Raw genomic sequence first — 18,524 nt, forward strand, 5'->3', positions numbered from 1 at the left:
GTGGCGAGCTGACGTGGCATGGCGTGGCGCGTGTAGGAAGCAAAAGCTGCGCACACACAAGAACTGCTTCGTGGGGAGCGAGTTTGTGGACTGGCTGGTGGTCAACCGACGAGCCAAGACGAGGGCCGAAGGCGCGAGCCTCGCCCAGCAGATGTTCCTCCAAAAGCTCATTGTACGACACACGCGTCGCGCAACACGACACACGCGACGGGTGCGCTGACGCGATCGCGTTTGTCGTTGACGTTTCCAGGTTCCAGTGCAGTCGAGCGACTCGCAGTTCGAAGACAAGAAGGGCCTCTACCGCTTCTTCGGCGGCGACGGCAACTTCTCGCCCGTTTCTTCGCCCACCGTCGCCCCGCACGAGCCCTTCCCCGAAGACGGTGCGGTCGTGCGTGTGCGTCGTGTGCGGTGTGTGCGTGTGCCACGTGCTGATGCGGGTGCGATTGCAGATGGGGACGATGAGCTGGACCAGCTGTACCCCTACATGGTGGCGGAGATCGAGGCCAAGAGCCGGAAGGACTTCGAGAACAAGACCCACAAGAACTGCTTCGTCGCCACCCAGGCGGTGGACTGGCTCATGAAGAACCGGCATCGCGCCATGACCAACGACCAAGGTACGACTCTGTTCGAAGCCTCCCTTAACACTTATCCGGCACGCCCCATCACGCTCACCACCACCGAACCCTAATGTCACAGCGCTCGAGCTGGCCGAGAAGTTGAGGCAGAAGGGCTACATCAAGTGGGTGGGACGCAAGACCAAGAAGATATCCATCTCCGGTACCCAAGCGTGGCCTTGATCTTTTCGCTGGTGGTGGCCATGCGAGTCATTCTAACGTGTGTTGTGTGTTTGTCGTGTAGGGCCGATGTCGTCGCCGCAGGCTGTCGCGGCGGCCACGGCAGTGGCGGGTCCACCCTTCGAGGACGACGACTCCTACTACGTCTTCGAGAAGAAGAGCACCAACCGCTCCAGCAAACGAGGCAAATAATTTTACACCACGGGTATTCTCACGTTACAAGGGAACGTGAATTTTCGAATTTAAAAGGAACATTGTATTTTACGTAAATCATTGATTGGCTTGTAAATTCGCTCAATTTGAGGCAATGAGAACTCGTCACCCCGTAGCCAAGCAGCTACTACCATTATTTCCGGGGCTCCGGGCGTGCCTGGATTTTGGTGGGCACCGCTAAGCGCCGGAGTCTTTTAGCCAGTCGAAAGTGACTTGCCATGAAATTTCGTGATAGCTTAGCAGAGGACCCGTATTGGAGTCTTTGGTTAAGCTCCGCCTCTGGAAGAGGGTGACGTCGGGCCAATTAAATTGGGAACGCACCAGTTCGTGCTGTGTGCCTCCCGCTCTCGAGTGGTCTCTCCATCTCTTCTTCGTGGTCTCTTCCATCGCCTCTTCTGCTGCCCTTCGAGTGCTGAACGCGCAAACGTTTCTGTTTCGGTTCAACCTTGTTGCGGCGCATCCATAGACATCTTGTCTTTCTCCATTTCACTCGAATCGAAACAACACATCACATCGATCATGGCCTGGAAAGTTGCTTTCTGCGTGGTGTTGCTGGCCGTGGTGGCCCACCTCCTCGTCGATCCCTTCGACATCTCGTCATTGACCAAACACAAGGAGGACTTTCTTCATCGATCGCCCTTCGCCGATCTGCAGACAGGCAACAGCTCCTCCCTTTCTCAAGTGCTCTTCGACGCTTCCACCTCTGTCGCTGGATTTAAGCGACTAGTGGCCTTCCTCGAAAGCACCACCAATGCCCGCGTACGATTTCCCAATTAATCTCTCTTTTTCTTTCCCATTCGATCTTCTACTTGAAACGTGTTGTGACGATGCATCGTCACCTGTCCATAATTGGATTCATCTGCAAAAACGTAGCAGCACTTATCTTCTATCTTGCTCATCTTTTTGACCTCTTCTTCTACACAGGCTCTCATGGGCACCTGGGTGGCGTGGGTTGCTGTCGCCTTCCTCGCATCGGCGCCCTGGACCCTGAGCTGGGCCTACGATTACTTCTGCTGCCCGCTCGAGTTGACCGTCAGCCTTGAGGACGTCGAGCGCCGCGCCGACGGCAAGAAGTACCCGCCGTGGGAGCGCCCGCGCCGCCTCCGCGGTGCCGTCCCCCCGCCCTACCCCAACGCCTGGTACAAGGTCTGCAACTCGCACGACATCCCCAAGGGCGAGTCGCGCGACTTTGAGCTCCTCGGCCACTTCTTCGCCGTCTACCGCGGGGTGCGTCTCGTCTCGTCTCGTCTCTTCCAAACCGCACACACTCTCTTTGTTTGTCAGCAACTGACGCACGACACACGACACACACCACCGCACACGACACACGACACACGACGCATTACAGGAGGACGGTAAGGTGCGGATTCTGGACGCCTACTGCCCGCACATGGGCGCCAACCTGGGCGTGACGGGCCGCGTGGTGGGCAACGAGATCGCGTGCCCCTTCCACGGCTGGCAGTTTGACGGCGAGGGCAAGTGCACGCACATCCCCTACGCCGAGAAGGTGCCCGGCTTCATGAAGACCACCGCGTGGCCCTCGACCGAGATGAACGGCTCCGTGATGCTCTGGCACGACGCCGAGGGCCGCCCGCCGCTGTGGATGCCCTCCGACATCAAGGAGATCAACTCGGGCCGCTACAAGTGGCACGGCGCCGCGCTCCACCAGGTGCGGGCGCACATCCAGGAGATCCCCGAGAACGGCCCCGACACGGCCCACCTCAACTACCTCCACGTGCCCCTCGTGTTCCGCCTCCTCAACAAGATCGGCTTCCACCACGCCTGGGAGGCCACCTGGGAAGCCGGCAAGGGCGTCGACGAGCACCTGGTACGACACACCGCACACCGCACGACACACGCGACATGACACACGCGACACACGCACGCGAGACTGACATTTTTTTTATAGGCGTTCATGCGGGTGATTCAGTCAGTCGAGTTCCGCGGGCGGTACATCCCCGGCACGCGCATCGACGTCGACATCGTCCAGGTCGGCCCCAGCATGGTCCACCTCCACTTCGCCACCCCGTTCGGCAAGGTGATGCTCATCGAGACCGTCACCCCCGTTCAACCCCTCCTCCAACGCATCACCCACCAAGTCTTTGCTGGTACGCCACAACAACAACCAACATCACACACACACACTCACTCACTCCCTCCTTCATCAAACAACCTTCGTCAACTCATTCGTCAACATCGATGTCGTTGGCTTCTTCTTCTTCTTGCAGAGTGGACCGTGCCTCGTTTCTTCGCCAAGTTCATCATGGGCAACACCATCGTGCAGTTCGAGCGCGACGTGCCCATCTGGAACAACAAGACCTACCTCAACAACCCCGGCCTCGTCAAGGAGGTATCACGCCCCCCCCCACACTTTGTTATTTATTTATTTCCTTTTTATTCATTCAGTTATTAATAAGCGAATATTATTGTTATCTTTTGCATTCATTGCTGACGTCATCATCCAAACAACAGGACGGTCCCATCGCCAAGTACCGCCGGTGGTTCGCCAAGAACTTCTACTCGGAGAACTCGGAGAAGGTGGCGCGGGACAGGGCCGCCGCCACTGGTTCGATCGACTGGTGAGCTTCGCGAGGAGGCCACCACCGTCGAATCCCGAGAGCCCTATTTATTATCATCATCATATCATTATATCGAGCCCCCGGGTGCGACTCTTGCTCAACGCCGCGGACGGAGGACGAGGAGGAAGGACTTGCGAAGAAGACGACGATGGACGATGATGACGATGACGACGACGTCAGCCAGCCAGCCAGCCAACAACCACGGGTGGGGGTGCGCGACATCATCGCCCTCATCATCATTCTCATCGTCATCATTTTTTGTTGTGTGGAGATTTTAGTGCGAGGACGACTCCCTCTCTTCTTCAAGGCCTTGATGGAGGAGGTGTAGTTCTAGACAAGAGGAGGAAATGTGTGTTGTGTTGTGGTGTGGGTGCGCTTTAGATTGTGAATGCTGTGATCAGAGGAGTTGTTTTTACGCTCAGCACCACCCCACCAACAAACAATAAACAACCATTACCAACAACCAACAACACACTCATCACCCACACTGAGACCAGTGTTGTCGTCTTCTTCAAGCTGAGAGCTCAGCACCAACATGATGGTGTGCCTGGGAGCGATGTGGGAGGATGAGCGTTCCCCAGGAAGTAGAGGGTTCCCAACTACAACTTTCCGGTTCGTGCGGGGACTAAAAGAGGGGTGAGGTGAGCACGCCGTTGATTGCGTTTACTGATCAACTCACCCACAACGAGCTTGCACGCTAGGCTCCCATTACCACCAATTTGAAATCCTCGATTCGACGAAGAGATAATCGATGGCGCAGATGAACCCGGATTTGAAGAGGGAGCGAAAGGGCGCTTCGTTCGATGTGCGGTTGATGACGCACCTGCTTGATGGTGGGGCGGAGGCGACGGCCACGCGTGAACGCTTCCAGAAGCTGGTTGCCGATGAGCCCGTGTTCGCCAACGATGACAAGTACTTCCTCTCGCGCGTCCAGAACTACGAGCGAGTGCTGCAGAAGGTGGTGAGGGGCATTCAGATGTGCATCGAGCACAACATTACGCCCGAGGATGCCGAGTATCTCTTCCACTTCATCGGCGAGGAGTTCATGGTCGCGCTGCACTGGAGCATGTTCATCCCCACCCTCCAAGGCCAGGCCACCAACGACCAGGTGAGCTCATCAATTTTTAAAATCTCATTCGCAGCCGCTACTCGCTTCATCCCCAATTAATCACTTTTACATTTATTTTTAATTTAAGATCGATCATTATAATTGTTTCTGATATGTTCATGTTCTATTCTTCCCTCTGCGTAGAAGCTGCAATGGCTGCCTTTGGCGCAGACGTTCCAGATCATCGGCTGCTACGCCCAGACCGAGATGGGACACGGCAGCAACGTGCGCGGCCTCGAGACCACCGCCACCTACGACAAGGCCACCCAGGAGTTTGTCCTCCACAGCCCCACCCTCACCAGCACCAAGTGGTACGCCTCCGCTCGTGTGTCGTGTCGTGTCCTTGGTCGTGTCGTGTCGTGTCGTCAATTGACCGTGTGTGTGTCGTGTGTGCGGTGTGTGTCGTGTGTTCAGGTGGCCCGGCGGACTGGGCAAGACGTCGACGCACTGCGTGACGCACGCGCGTCTGCTGGTGGAGGGCAAGGACCACGGCGTGGCCACCTTCATCGTGCAGATCCGCAGCACCGACGACCACGCGCCCATGCCCGGCGTCACCGTGGGCGACATCGGCCCCAAGTTTGGCTACGACACCCAGGACAACGGCTTCCTCCGCTTCGACCACGTGCGAATCCCGCGCGACCAGATGCTCATGAAGTACAAGCAGGTGAGCCCCGAGGGCGTGGTGACCGAGGCCCCGAAGAAGCTGTCGAAGCTGAGCTACGGCACCATGATGTACATCCGCTCGCGCATCGTCGGCGGCGCCTCGAGCACCCTCGCCCGCGCGTGCACCATCGCCGTCCGCTACTCGGCCGTCCGTCGCCAGTTCTCCGACGCCGACAGTACGACACGACACGACACGACACGACACGACACGACGCGACGCGACGCGACGCGACCCGACACACGCGCAACACAGCACGACACGCGCGACCGCACACGCTGACTTGTGTGGTTTGATGTGTAAAGATGAGCCGGAGAAGCAGGTGTTGGACTACCGCATGCAGCAGTACCGTCTGCTGCCGCTGCTGGCGACGGCCTACGCGTTCCACTTCACGGGCCGCTACATGCGCAACATCTACGACGAGCTCATGCGCAACATCCAGTCCGACGACGTCTCCGCCCTCCCCGAGGTGCGCATTCCTCGCACATTCCTCAATCGCACACGCGCTTACGGGTCGGTGTGTGTGTGTGTGTTGTGTGTTGTGTGTCGTGTGTGTTGTGTGTCGTGTGTTGTGTGTGTTGTGTGTGTTTCGATGATGGTGGTGGTGGCAGGTGCACGCGACGAGCGCAGGTTTGAAGGCGGTGACGACGTGGATGACGGCGGACGGCATCGAGGAGTGCCGCAAGTGTTGCGGCGGCCACGGCTACTCCAAGTTCGCCGGCATCTCCGGTGCGTCCTCCGCTCCCAGTTCACTCCCCTCGCCCCCGCGCTGTAGAGCGATTCGCTCAGCTGACGTGTGTCGTGTCGTTGGTCGTGTCGTTGGTCGTGTCGTGTCGTGTCGTGTCGTGTCGTGTCGTGTCGTGTCGTGTCGTCTCGCCAGACATCTATGTCAACTATGTGCCCGCGTGCACGTACGAGGGCGACAACGTGGTGATGTGCCTCCAGACGGCGCGCTACCTGGTCAAGACCGCCCGTGGCGCCGCCAAGGGCGAGCCCCTCGGTACGTACCGCGCCGCCTCTGCCCTCCCCCTCTTCCCGCTCTCACTGTGCGGTGGTGCGGTGTGCGGTGGTGCGGTGTGCAGTGGGCAGCGTGCAGTACCTGGCCCCGGCGCTCTCCCTGCGCGCCAGGTGCCCGGCCCAGAAGGTGGCCGACTTCCTGTGCCCCAGGACCTGGGTCGACGCCTTCGCCCTCCGCGCCCGCTTCTGCGTCTTCGAGACCGGTACGCACCTCCTCACCCTTTTCTTCTTCTCGCCCTTCATGCGCTGTGTGTGTGTCGTGTGTGTCGTGTGTGTCGTGTCATATCTTCATTTGCTGACGCAACTCGTGTTCTTCTTCAATTCGACTGCGCAGTCAAGAAGCTCGACGCCCTGAAGGGCCGTGGCCTGAACGACAAGCAGGTGTGGAACGAAGCCCAGATCGACCTCGTCAAGATGGTTCGTTTTCATTCTTTTTATTATTACGCCCTTCGCTTTCGCTTTTCACTTTTCGCTTTCTTTTTCTTCGGGCGGGCCGCGGCGGTTATTGACGACCGGGGGGGGGCACAACGCGCAGACGAAGGCGCACTGCTACTACACGATCGTGAGGAACTTCGCGAACGCGGTGGAGAAGGTGGAGGACAAGCAGCTCCAGGCGGTGCTGCACAAGCTGTGCATGCTCTTCGCCCTCTACCAGGTCCAGCGCGACCTCGGCGACTTCACCTGCTCCGGCTACCTCGCCCAGTACGACACGACACGACACGACACGACACGACACGACACGACACGACACGACACGACACGACACGACACGACACGACACGACACGACACGGCACACACACGACACACTTCGCTTTGATTTGACGTCGATCGGCGTGAGCGTAGGGAGCAGGTGCCGCTCCTGAACGAAGCCGTGGAGGTGCTCCTGTCGGAGCTCCGCAAGGACGCCGTCCCGCTGGTCGACAGCTTCGACTTCTCCGACCACTTCCTCAACAGCTCCCTCGGCCGCTACAACGGTTCCCTCCCTCCCTCCCTCTCTTCTCTCTTTTGTGTCGTTCAAAAGACGAGACTTACCCCCGCGCGTGTCGTGTCGTGTCGCGTGTTGTGTTGTGTGCGGCAGGTGACGTGTACGAGCACATGTACAAGTGGGCGCAGAAGGAGCCGCTCAACCAGGCGCCCTACGCGACCCAGCCGCCCGGCTACGAGAAGTACCTCAAGCGCCTCCTCAACGGCGAGGTGCTGCAGGAGGCCATCCAGAACAAGATGACGAAGGCCAACCTTTAAACGAGAGCAGAGACGAAGGAAGAAGATGTCTTGAAGAAGTGGAGGGGAACGTCGCGTGTGTTTATGTACAGTGCCGTGGCCACAAGCCCTCCTGAAGGCGCAACAAAAAGTGTGTTTTGTTCGACAGCGCAAACATGTCTGGCTTACTCGCGGTCTTTGTGGTCATCGCCGCGCTTCTCGTCGTTGTCGCCGTTGTCGTCGTCGTCGAATTGGGAGCCCATGGCCGGGCTGGCGGGGAGGACGGGCTCGGCCTCCTCGACCTCCTCCACGCCGAAGATGTCCTCCGACTCCTGGCTGTCCATGAGGGGAACCGACAGCGGGAAGCCCGGCGTGCTCATGGCCAGCGGGTCGCCCTGGGTCGAGGCCGTCGCCGTCAGACACGTGAAGCCCGTCAGCGTCATCGGCGGCGATCCGTCCAGCTCGTCTTCCTCCCCCTCCTGGTCGTCTTCATTCTTCTTCTTCCTCGTCTCGTCTTCGTTCTTTTCCTCTTCTTCGTTCTCGTCTTCGGTTCGCTTCTTCTTCTTGTCGGGCGTTTCTTCTTTGTCGGTTTCCTCCTCGGCTTCGCGCTTGCGCTTGAGCTGGGCTGTGAGCTGGGCGATGACGTCGGCCTTGCGCGCCAGCTTCACGTTGGCCTTCTCGACGTCGGCCGCCGCGCGCTCGGCCCGCGCCACGAGCTCCCGGTTGTGCTTCTCCAGCGCCGCCGCGCGCTCGGCGAGCCGGTCGCGCTCCTCGCCACACTCGCGCAGCCGCGCGTCGAGCGCCTCCAACGCAACGCGCGCCTCGTCGCGTTCGCCCTCGAGCGCCGCCACGCGCTCGGTCTGGCGGTCGCGAAACAGGACCAGCTCCTGCGTCTGCCGCTTCAGCGCCTGCGCCTTGGCCCGCGCCTTGTCCGCGGCGAGCCCCGCCTGCGTCGCGCGCTCGGCCGCCTCGCGCAGCTGCGTGTCCAGGGCCTCGTTGCGTTCGACAAAGGTGGCGTTGGCCTTGCGCAGGTCGCCCGCCTCGCGCTCGGCCTTCTTGAGCTGCTCCTCGGTCTCGCTCTTGCGCTTCTTGAGCACCCCGTAGCGCTCGTACACGATCTTGGTCTTGCGCTTCACCTTCTTCATCTCGTCCTCCACCAGCTTGGCCCGCTGCCGCTCCTTCTCGAGCTGCTCCTCCGCCGCGCGCATCTTCTCCTCCATCTCCGCCTTCGCCTTCGCCTCCGCATCGTCGATCACTGCGATGGCTTCGGCCTCGACCACCGCCGCTGGCTGCTGCTCTTCGTCGACGCGCCGGCGCTTGGGCTCCGGCTGGGCGTCAGCGTCAGCGCCGGCTTCGGCGGCGTCGGCGACGATGGAGGTGGTGGTAGCGGCGGCGGTGGCGGAGGGGAGGAGGGTGTGGCTGAAGGCGGCGAGCTCCTCGCGCAGGATGTCGCGGAGGTCGGCCCGCAGGTTGTGGGTCTCGCGCACCACCTCGCGCAGGGCCTCACGATCGACGCTCGACTCCCCACCACCACCGGCGCCACCGCTGATGGCCCGCTTGACGCCGCGCCACTTGTCCTTCATCTGCGTCAGCGCCGCCCGCAGTCGCTGGTTCTCGTCTTCGACAGACGCGTCTGCGGCGCTTCTCGCCGGCGCGTCGTCGGGGAACGGCCGGCTGGCGCTGCTGTCGGCTGCGCGTCGATGGCCAGCGCTGCCACGTCGGCCGCCGCTGGCAGGCCGCCCGGCCGGCGTCGGTTGGGGCGGCGTGGCGATCCGCACCTTCTTCGGGCTCTTGCTGCTGTTGGGCGCCGCCGGGTTGCTGTTGCTGGTGGTCGACGTGGCGCCGCCGCCTCCCTTCTTGGCTGCCGTCGCCGTCGCCGTCGCCTGCTCGTCGGCGCTGCCGTTGGCCGCCGCAGTCTTGGCCTTGGCCATCGCCGACTTGACTGTTTCCATGGAACAACATATAAACATCCAATCATCAGCATCTGCGTGTGTGTGTGCGTGTCGTGTCGTGTCGTGTCATGGTGCGTACTGGGCTGCGGGGGAGGGGCGCCGGTGGGGTTGAGCTTGAGGGGCCGAATGGTGTGCTCGCCGCCGCCGGTGGCCTTCTTGCTGAGCGAGCGGAAGGTGGCAGCGCCCTTGCGGCCGCCCTTGAGATCGGAGGCGCCGTTGAGGAGGTCCTCCTCGTCGGGCGGCTGGGACTCGGTGAGGCTGTCGATCGAGTCCTCGAGCAGGAACTCGAACAGGCGGTCGTTGTCGGTGTTGACCGCGCCCTCGATTGCCTGCGCCAGCGCGATCTCCTTGTTGACCCCCGTTGACGACGCTGCTGACGTGGCGTCAACGCTGGTCGTGGTCAACGCCTTGCCGTGTTGTTTGACCGGTGAGACTGCAGCAGCGGCGAGGGTCTCCTTGCGGGTCTTTTCGAGCTCGTGCTGGATCTCGAGCACCTCCTTGTCCTTGAAGGCGATGGTGCTGGTGAGCTCCTTGAGGCGGTCCTCCAGCTCCCGCTCCTTGCGGTCGCGCTCGTAGACCTCCATCTGGAAATGGCGCGCCTGGCTCTTCTCCTGCGCGATCATGTCCCGCAGGATGCCGATCTCCCGCTCCCGCTCGGCGATGAACCGCTTCAGCTCCTGGAATGTGCGACCACAAGCACACGCGCATTCCATGCATGACGCACCACATTCCACGCACGGTTGGCATGCCAACAATACAAGAAACTGAAAGCACGAGGCGAGGGGCGGTGTAAACGTACGTCGGGGTCGGAGGTGAGCTGGTGCTTCTGCGGGCGGAGGGGCGACGCGCACGGCAGCGCGATCCTGGTTGGACTCCGCACCGGCGACGTACCGGCTGCTGCGGCCTGCTGCGACTGGCGACCACGCCGTGCGGACGGATCGCAATGACGTCAGCACAAATGCAGACCCCCAAGCTGATGCGAGCGCGGGCCACGTACGGGATTGGGCGCCGAGGGCGGCGTCAAGCTCGCAGCATTCGAAGAGACGGCAGCGGCGGGCGTCGACGATGAAGACGAAGACGACGATGAAGAAGCGGCGGAGCGGGAGGCGTCTTCCACGACCACCACCACGGGCTGCTGCTGCTCCGGCGGCGGCTGGTGCGGAGGGGTGCTGCCGCTGGCGCTGTGGGTCTCCTGCGGCTTCGAAGGCTCAGGCTCAGCCTCCACGACCGTGGGCTCCTCGCGCTGCTGCTGCTGCTGGTGGCGGGCGGCTTCCTCGTCCATCAGGTCCATTGAGGCTGCCGCGGCCAGCATGGCGGCATCGTCCATGGGGTGCTGCTTCTGGTGCTGATGGTGGTCGCCGGTGGCCGCTTCGGGCTGCGGCGGCATAACCTCGCCTCCGCCAGCGGAAGGAGGCGGATTGTTGTGGTCGACGTGCATGGCCTCGACCGTCTCCGACGGCGCGACAACCACCGAAGGCGCTGCCGCCTGCTGCTGCTGCTGCTGCTCGTGCACTGGCTGCTGTTGATGCTGCTGAGGGCTCGACCGGTTGACCGGGCTGCCCTGCAGTTGCTGGTGCGGCGGCTGCTGCTGGTGGAGGGCCGGACGGCCGAAGGAAGCGTGGGATGCCCCGAAGGCAGAGCCGCGGGCCTGCGGTGCGTGGGTGTGCGCCGCAGGAGGTCCCGTCCAGCTCCCACCACCACCACCGCCCGTAGCCGCCAAGGGCTGGTGCTGCTGCATGGACGGCTGATGCTGCTGCTGATGGTGGGGCACGGCGGGTTCCTGCGAGGCGAACGGTATGAAGTCATCATCGTCCTCCATCGTCTGCTGCTGCTGCGGCTGCTGCGGCGGTTGGTAATGGTGGGGGTGAGGCATCCACTGCTGCGGCGGCTGCTGGTAGTGCTCGACGGCGGCGGCGGCGGCAGGGGACTGCCGGGGAGGCGACGACATGCGTGACAGCGGTGCCGCGCCGGCAGCCGGCGAGCGCGGAGCGGCGGCGGTGGCGGGCAGCAGGTTCTCGGGCGTGAACGACTCGGGCGGGAACGGCAGCGCAGTGTCGACGCTGCCGCCGCGCTGGCCGGCCGCCACCCCAAACGACGCCGCCGACGACTGCAGCGGCGAAGAAGAAGACCCCGCCGCGGTCGGCGATGTGGTCGGGCCGTCGATGAATTGAGACACGGGCCGGGTCGCGGGGATGACGCGACGCGGCGCCGTCGTCAAAGTGGGCGAGAAGGTGGTCGATGAGTTGCTCGAAGAGAGGGGCGGAGGGCGAGCGGCGGAGAAGGAGATGGACGACGACGAGGCGTGGGCGGGGCCGACGGCGAAGGAGGTGATCGTGGTGGAGCTGCTGTTGCTGATGCTGGTGGGGGTCGTGGTAGGTAGCGCGGCGCGCTGCAGATTGGCGAGGGAGGAGGTGGGCGCGGGTGACGGCGTGAAGGGAGGAGGACGCAGCGGGGCCGTGGCGGACGGCGCGGCCGACCGTACGCCGCTCATGAGCGACATCACCGGCGCCGCCCGGCCCACATTGCCCACCACCAGGTGGCTGGCCCCGCCGGTACTGCTTGTCACAGCGTACACGCACATTCACAGAATTCCAAATAAATAATAAATACATAAACAAATAAATAGAAATAGACAAGAGGCGTGTATAGAAGGAGAGGCAACAGGAACTACCAGAGCAAGAGGCTCGGCGAGCAATGGCAAGAAAGAAGAGGGAGAGGAGTGAGAGAAGTAGGAGGGGGCACCTGGTGGGAGGAGCAGTGGGCAAGAAGGGTGCGGCGGGAGCTGCGAGAGGCAGCGATGGCATGGTGGTGGCAGGCACGCCCGCACCCACAAAGCGGGCAGCAGAGGACGTAGGGGCAAACTGCAGGCGTACAGTCAATAAACACAATAATAATAAAAATTTAAAAATAAGAAAGAAAGAAAAAGATGGAACCTGGGGTGGTCGCTGCTGCTGCTGTTGCCCTGTGTCGCCAGTGGAGGAGTTGGCCCAGCCGTTGGTCCCGCCCCCTCCGAAATCAGTGGCCTTCTTCGCGGGCGAATTACCGAATGTTCTGTTGGATTGCACGAAATTAGCAAGATTTGCCACAAACAGGCACCTCCCGCACGCACCTGAAGGACATGTTGCTGCCCTTGGTTGTTCAACGTTGCTCTTTCTTCTCTGGATTGAGATTACCGTTGTGGCCAAGATGCATCTTTCTTCGTCGTTGGCGGTTCTAGGAATTATTTTGAAAATATTCCATGAATGTTGAGAGCATTTATGAAATTCCAGAGGTCCATTCATTTTTTGGGGCCATTCATTTCTCCGCTTGTGGGCTTGGGCGAAGATGGAGGGGGCAAGTAGCGCACCGGGAAGATGGAGGTACACGGGCCTGGTGGTGCCGGGGTGCATAGCAAGGGGCTCCTCACACTGCTACAAGTAGCGGCCCTACTACTTGTCTTGGCCCTTGGGCCACCACCCGCGTTGTGTGCTCAGGTGGTGTTCCCCTCCACAGATGTCACCACTTGCTCCTACTCCGACGCCTCCACTCCCACGTACTCCCCCCACCACCACACCCTTTACAGTTCAGAAGAAATATAAGAAAATTGATGTGAGCTCCATGGCCACAGCTGCGAGACGAAGCTGCTGGTGCAGTGGATCATCTACGGGGGAGGCTCCAACCTGGCCCTCTCCGTCCAACTCGACAATGGTGCATAGGCCGGTCCTACACGTCTTTACTTCTTCAAGAGGCTCACCACGCACGCCTTCACACAGGGGTCAACTTCACGGACCAGTACGGGAGGCCGTGGGGCGCCGCCCAGCCCATCAACATCCAGCTCTCCCTCCTCAACTCTCGGATCGGTACCTCTGCTCTTTCTCTTTCGAAAGCCGCCAGCCGCATTCCTCCTCATTCCAGAGCGCGTGTGCGTGTGCGGTGTGCGTGTGCGGTGTGTGCGGTGTGTTGCCGTAGAGTACGGGATGACGTACAAGGGCATGTACCGCAACGCCTACGAGAAGCGAGTGCCCACGCAGTCGGCGGCCAACCAGTGCCCGACCAACCACAAGTGCGTGCCTTTGCCAGAGCCCAGCCAGCTCCCAACTATGTATTGATTGTGGCTTCGCTGCTGATGAGCTTGGCTTCGTGCATGCATGTAAACCTTCAGGTGTTGCAGCGACGTGAGCTACTTCCCGTGGTTGGGCTACGACGCGTCGCTGGCCTTCAACAGCACCACGTGGTACGGCTACGCCCTGGGCTTCGGCGTGTGGAAGTACGACGTGCAGGTCGCCCTCTCCCAGGGTTCGTTCTTCACGCCACCGCGCACACGTTCCACCGCACACGCGCGCACTTGGGGTAAATTGGTGACGATGAACGTTCGATCGTGTTGCTGCAGGCACGCTCTACCAGGGCCTTTTCCTCAATTCGGTCTCACCGAGCGCCTCCTTGAGCGGCATTTCGGTACTTAGAGAGCGCGCCTTGTGCTCCACCCCACGCACTTGGCTGATGGTGGTCGATTGGCGCACACACGCACACACACGCACACACACGCACACGCATACGCACGCACACAGGTAACGCTGCACTCGCCGCAGGTGAACCAGAACAAGTTGACGAACTACAACTACTACACCTACATGCTCCCATCCACCAATGCCTCCCTACCAGGTCTGCACACCTGCATGTCCGATGTTGTAGCCGCAGCTCTCATTTGTCATCGCACACGCACACGCACACACATACACACACACACGCACACGCACATGCACACGCACCACCGCACACGCACACGCACACGCACAGGATCGGGATTCCTGGTGCCGGACGGGAACATCGGGATCCTGTCCAACCAAATCGGGGTCCTCACAGACCAATGGCTGGGCGCCTACCAATGCAATCAGGCGTTGGGCCTCAAGACCATGGTCCAGACTGCAAATCCGTACATTTGACCCCCCCCCCCGCGACATCGCTTTCTCTCTTTCGCATTTCGTGTTCACCACACGTCGCGGCCTCCGCAGGTATGACCAGTTTGCTGCGTTCCGATCGTCGTCGCTCGAAGCAGAAAACCCGACGTCGGGCTGCCTCCTCCGATCCAATGCCTCCAACGCCAACCCGTTCTCAACATCACCACTTCTTCAGGTGCTTCATCCACCCACGCTGATTGGCATCACCTACCCTTCATCCAACACCAAGCCGTGTGTCGTGTGTCGTGTTGTGTCGTGTGTCGTGTTGTGTCGTGTGTCGTGTGTGTCGTGTGTCGTGTGTGTCGTCGTGTCGTGTGTCGTGTGTCGTGTGTCGTGTGTCGTGTGCCGTGTGTCGTGCAGACGTTCGCGTGTCCGGATGTGGGTTCGATGCGCGTCCAAATGGAGATCTCGTCGGCCTCCTACAAGCTGCAGGCGCTCTACGGCGTGCCGCTGATCACCGGCTCTGGAATGTATGCGCTCAGCCCTACCGACGCCTACGCCACCATCTACCTCGACTGCAGCAACAGCGGCACCTACGACGGCGTGTTCACCTTCCAGCCCGTCAACTGCTGCATCACGCGCTGGCCGTCCACCACCTGCAGCGTACGCCCTTCAAGCTCAGGAATGCGAGCATTCCTTAAATTCCTGCGCTGACACGCGCAGCACACAGGGCGTGACATTCCAGAGCGCGTCGACCGTGACGGTGCCGCCGTCGGGCGCGGCGCGGGTGACCTTTATCGTCGACAGTCACCACGTGCTGGGCGCCAACGGGACGTGCGCGTTCGACGTCCTGCAGCACGCCCGCGTCGAGCAGCGCGTGACCGCCACCTTCGACACCTCCCTCACCGACTACCTCTCTGGCGGCGTGCCCATCACCGGTACCTCCGCGCTCCGTGTGCGCATGTGTCGTGTGTCGTGTGTCGTGTTGTGTGTGTCGTGCGCACACAGCAACTGACCCGACGTTCGCGCAGGCGAGGCGCCAGATTGCTTCGACCCCTACATCATCGTACAGAAGGGCAGCACGCGCTACTGTGTGCCCCCGTGCACACAAGACCAGGACTGGGACGCTTCCATGTACGTTTCGCGCGCAGGGTTTGCTCACACGATGCTTCACCCAACTCTCACCTTCGCTCTTTTGTTCTTTTTCGTTTTCGTTCTTTTGGGGTGGTAGGTCGGTGTGCCGCGGGGTCGACTGCTCGCTCAAGTACCTGGGCGCGCGCAACTGGTACAACCTCACCGCGGGCCTGTGCCAAGCGGCCGCCACCTGCACCAGCGCACAGGTGACCCACCCCTACTTCAACTGAAGTGATTCAAGTGTGTTCCGCAAGCTCACCGTGTGCGTGTGCGTGTGCGTGTGCGTGTGCGTGTGCGTGTGCGTGTGCGTGTGCGTGTGCTTCGCGAATGCAGACGTACGTGTCGAGCAACAACTCGTGTGTTAACAAGACCGCAACGATTGAGGCCACCAACTGCACTTCGGCGGCGTGCTCGCTCGACACCACCCTCTTCACTCCCGTCACGGTACGTCGTCGGCCTCACATTGGCCTTTGGGGGGGGGGGGCAATGGATCACTGACAGCCAAGCGGCCTTGCGTGCGTGCGCGCAGCTCACGATCGACTGCGGGGAGCACGGCACCTACGCCAATCACTCATGCAACTGCACCGAGGGCTACACCACCGTGTTCGGCGACCGGGTGCGCCTCCTCCTCTTGTGCGCTGTGCGTGTTCGTGTGCCCTGAGCCGTGCGTTCTGTGTCGTGTGTCGTGCGATGCATCGCCTGATTAGCGTCCACTCGCAGGTGACGAATTCGTCGGGGCTGGGGTGGTGCACGACCCTGGTCGTCGCGAGCAGCTCGAGCTCCGTCGCCTCGGTAAGCTGTAGTCCCCCCACATTGCCTTCTTCTGTACTCATTTCCCCTTCCCCCCCGGCGGCTGGTGCTCGTCAGTCGCTGATGGTGGCGGTCGTGGCCCTGGGCCTGGGCCTCGGCCTGTGCTGCTGCGGCTTCGCGGTGTCTACCGGCGGCCTCCTCTACCTCCAGGCGCGAGCCCGGAAGCGCTGGGCCAGGGTACTTGCAACCCGCGTGTGTCGTGTCGTGTCGTGTCGTGTCGTGTGTGTCGTGTCGTGCGACTCAAGGTGAGCGTTGATGGTTGCAGGAGCGGCTGGAGCATCACCACGCGGCGCAGGCGAGGGAGCAGCAGCTGCTCACCCTCCAGCTGACGGCCATGAACCAGTGGCCACGCGCCCAGCCGCCGCCGACGCCCGCGGACCTCAACGGGCCTCCCCTCCCCGGCAGCCAACGCTTCGGCGACCACCGCGACGACAGCGACAAGAACGGCAACGAGGCCGACCACCAAAACAACGACGACGAGGAAGAAGCGCAGCAGGCGGCGGGCGACGACGGGTGGCACAACTACTACAACACTGGCTTTGAGGGCGGCGGCGGCCGCGTCCGGAGCGCCGCGGGCGCCACCACCCGCTACACGGTGCGCGTCGTGTCCGGCACCCTGCCCGTCTGGCAGCAGCGCCTCCAACAGCAGCAACAGCTGAAGGAAAAGGAAAAGGAAGAGAAGGAGGAGAAGGAGAAGAAGGAGGGGTCGTCGGCAGAAGCGCCGCAGGAGCGCGGGTGGCGGAGGGGCCGGCGGCGGAGGGGCGTGAACGAGATGGCGACGCTGCTCGGGGAGCACCTCAACTTCCTGTGGGCCAACCTGGCCGGCTTCACCCGCTCGCCCTCGGCCACGGCCGCCCCGACGCCCGACCACCATGGCCACGACCACGACGGCAAAGCCGATGATCAGGCCGATGGCGACGATCGCGCCGATGCCGATGCCGATGGCGCTGCCGATGGCGATGAAGGCGACCGACCACTGCCGGCTATACCCACCACGACGACGGACCGCAATGAAGACAATGACGAAGAGGAGCAGGTGGAGGTGATGGAGGCGGAAATGGTGGTGGACGAGGTGGTGATGTCGCCGGCGGAGCTGCTGCGCACGCTCAAAGCGCGACAGCCGCGCGAGGATGAGGAGGTAGAGCACGGGGACGGCCGGGGAGCAAAGAGGAGGAAGAGCGGGATAAAGAAAACGAAGACGACAGCAAAGAAGAGGGGCGAAAACAGCGCGCCTCCCAATGGACTGCTGGCCCTCGTGAGCGGCTACCAATAGGTCAGCATCAGCATCATCACCATCACCCCTCATCACCACATCTTTTTTTCTTCCTCTTCTCTATGTACATAGACATGAAAGCAGCCCCTCCCGCACCTCGCTGTTGGTCGATGTCAAACTGTGGCAGCACTCTGGATCAACAACATACAATGGCGATGCCACAGCATAACAAAAAAAGTATAAAGGGGGTGTAGCGCAGATGGCCAAGTGTAGGGGGTGTAGCTCAGATGGTAGAGCGCTCGCTTAGCATGCGAGAGGTAAAGGGATCGATACCCTTCTCCTCCAATTCTTTTGGTCTACACAAATAGATTCACTGTTTGTTTTTATTTTATATCTTTTTTATACGGTGTGCAGCCGAACGCAATGCGAGGGTGAAAGAAGTGTTTCGGTTTACAGGCGCAGAAGAGCGCGAGAGAGACGAGAAAGCAGGCCATGCGTGGGCGCGGCAGTGTGGGCGGCAACGAGGCGGCTGATGCTGGCATCGTCGACGGGGCCAAAGCCAGGGGAGAGGGTCCAGCGAAGCTCCGAGTGCGGAAACCCAAAGTGGAGGCCGTGGAAGTCGAGGGCGAACTTGGCTCCGCGGTGCAGGAGGGAGAACACCAGGCGCACGGCGGGATCTCCCGCGACAAGGCGGCGCTCGACGGAGACGTGGGGCGACAGGCGTTCGACACAGGCGAGGTCGGCGAGGAGAAGCTCGACTCGCCCCAGTCGGAAGGTGACCTCCTCGAGCACGGCGCGAAGCTGCCCCATGCAGGTCAATCGCTGCAGCAGACTCTGCACGTTGGTGCCCTTGACCAAGCCGAGCACGAAGCTGTCCATTTGCTGATGCCGACCGTCTGCGCCCGCCGCTCCTTCCGGGGCAAGCCATGCCTTGGTAACTGCGCCGCAGAGCACCCCCAACAGT

General features: G+C 61.5%; 6 protein-coding genes across 6 annotated transcripts in view; 4 read left to right on the forward strand and 2 right to left on the reverse strand.

Annotated features, from left to right (window-relative positions):
* ACA1_048390 (domain found in dishevelled, egl10, and pleckstrin domain containing protein) overlaps positions 1-986 on the forward strand; it is a gene marked incomplete at both ends in the record, with an annotated part of 1,142 nt that extends 156 nt beyond the window's left edge. Inside the window, 5 exons of the mRNA XM_004333004.1 lie at positions 37-172; positions 263-380; positions 450-614; positions 697-777; positions 859-986. Of these exons, the coding sequence (XP_004333052.1) occupies positions 37-172; positions 263-380; positions 450-614; positions 697-777; positions 859-986 (628 nt within the window). The remainder of the gene's footprint in view (positions 1-36; positions 173-262; positions 381-449; positions 615-696; positions 778-858) is intronic.
* Positions 987-1,526: 540 nt separating this feature from the next.
* ACA1_048400 (rieske [2fe2s] domain containing protein) lies at positions 1,527-3,590 on the forward strand (the record flags this gene model as incomplete). Its single annotated transcript, XM_004333005.1, has 6 exons — positions 1,527-1,766; positions 1,932-2,234; positions 2,356-2,835; positions 2,917-3,115; positions 3,236-3,357; positions 3,480-3,590. The coding sequence occupies 6 exons, from the start codon at positions 1,527-1,529 to the stop codon at positions 3,588-3,590; spliced, it is 1,455 nt and encodes a 484-aa protein (XP_004333053.1).
* Positions 3,591-4,346: 756 nt separating this feature from the next.
* ACA1_048410 (AcylCoA oxidase) lies at positions 4,347-7,616 on the forward strand (the record flags this gene model as incomplete). Its single annotated transcript, XM_004333006.1, has 13 exons — positions 4,347-4,391; positions 4,431-4,694; positions 4,839-5,005; positions 5,109-5,533; positions 5,661-5,824; positions 5,967-6,084; positions 6,236-6,355; positions 6,438-6,450; positions 6,484-6,575; positions 6,707-6,789; positions 6,908-7,074; positions 7,218-7,348; positions 7,453-7,616. The coding sequence occupies 13 exons, from the start codon at positions 4,347-4,349 to the stop codon at positions 7,614-7,616; spliced, it is 1,953 nt and encodes a 650-aa protein (XP_004333054.1).
* A 143-nt stretch (positions 7,617-7,759) lies between these two features.
* Positions 7,760-12,646, reverse strand: ACA1_048420 (uncharacterized protein; the record flags this gene model as incomplete). The annotated part of the gene is made up of 7 exons (XM_004333007.1): positions 7,760-9,516; positions 9,606-10,203; positions 10,326-10,439; positions 10,524-12,081; positions 12,269-12,387; positions 12,460-12,577; positions 12,636-12,646. 7 exons carry the CDS (start codon positions 12,644-12,646, stop codon positions 7,760-7,762), a joined length of 4,275 nt encoding a protein of 1,424 aa, XP_004333055.1.
* Positions 12,647-12,879: 233 nt separating this feature from the next.
* On the forward strand, positions 12,880-17,620 carry ACA1_048430 (uncharacterized protein; the record flags this gene model as incomplete). Its single annotated transcript, XM_004333008.1, has 19 exons — positions 12,880-12,885; positions 13,000-13,058; positions 13,134-13,213; positions 13,279-13,365; positions 13,475-13,568; positions 13,668-13,801; positions 13,896-13,960; positions 14,074-14,167; positions 14,303-14,438; positions 14,518-14,638; positions 14,824-15,066; positions 15,134-15,341; positions 15,435-15,537; positions 15,635-15,743; positions 15,871-15,981; positions 16,067-16,153; positions 16,258-16,329; positions 16,405-16,524; positions 16,613-17,620. The coding sequence occupies 19 exons, from the start codon at positions 12,880-12,882 to the stop codon at positions 17,618-17,620; spliced, it is 2,937 nt and encodes a 978-aa protein (XP_004333056.1).
* A 390-nt stretch (positions 17,621-18,010) lies between these two features.
* Positions 18,011-18,524, reverse strand: part of ACA1_048440 (uncharacterized protein) — a gene marked incomplete at both ends in the record, with an annotated part of 2,795 nt that continues 2,281 nt past the window's right edge. Inside the window, one exon of the mRNA XM_004333009.1 lies at positions 18,011-18,498. Within this exon, the coding sequence (XP_004333057.1) occupies positions 18,011-18,498 (488 nt within the window). The remainder of the gene's footprint in view (positions 18,499-18,524) is intronic.

Source organism: Acanthamoeba castellanii, assembly GCF_000313135.1.
Source record: "Acanthamoeba castellanii str. Neff unplaced genomic scaffold scf7180000084582, whole genome shotgun sequence".
Classification (NCBI taxonomy): Eukaryota; Discosea; order Longamoebia; family Acanthamoebidae; genus Acanthamoeba; species Acanthamoeba castellanii.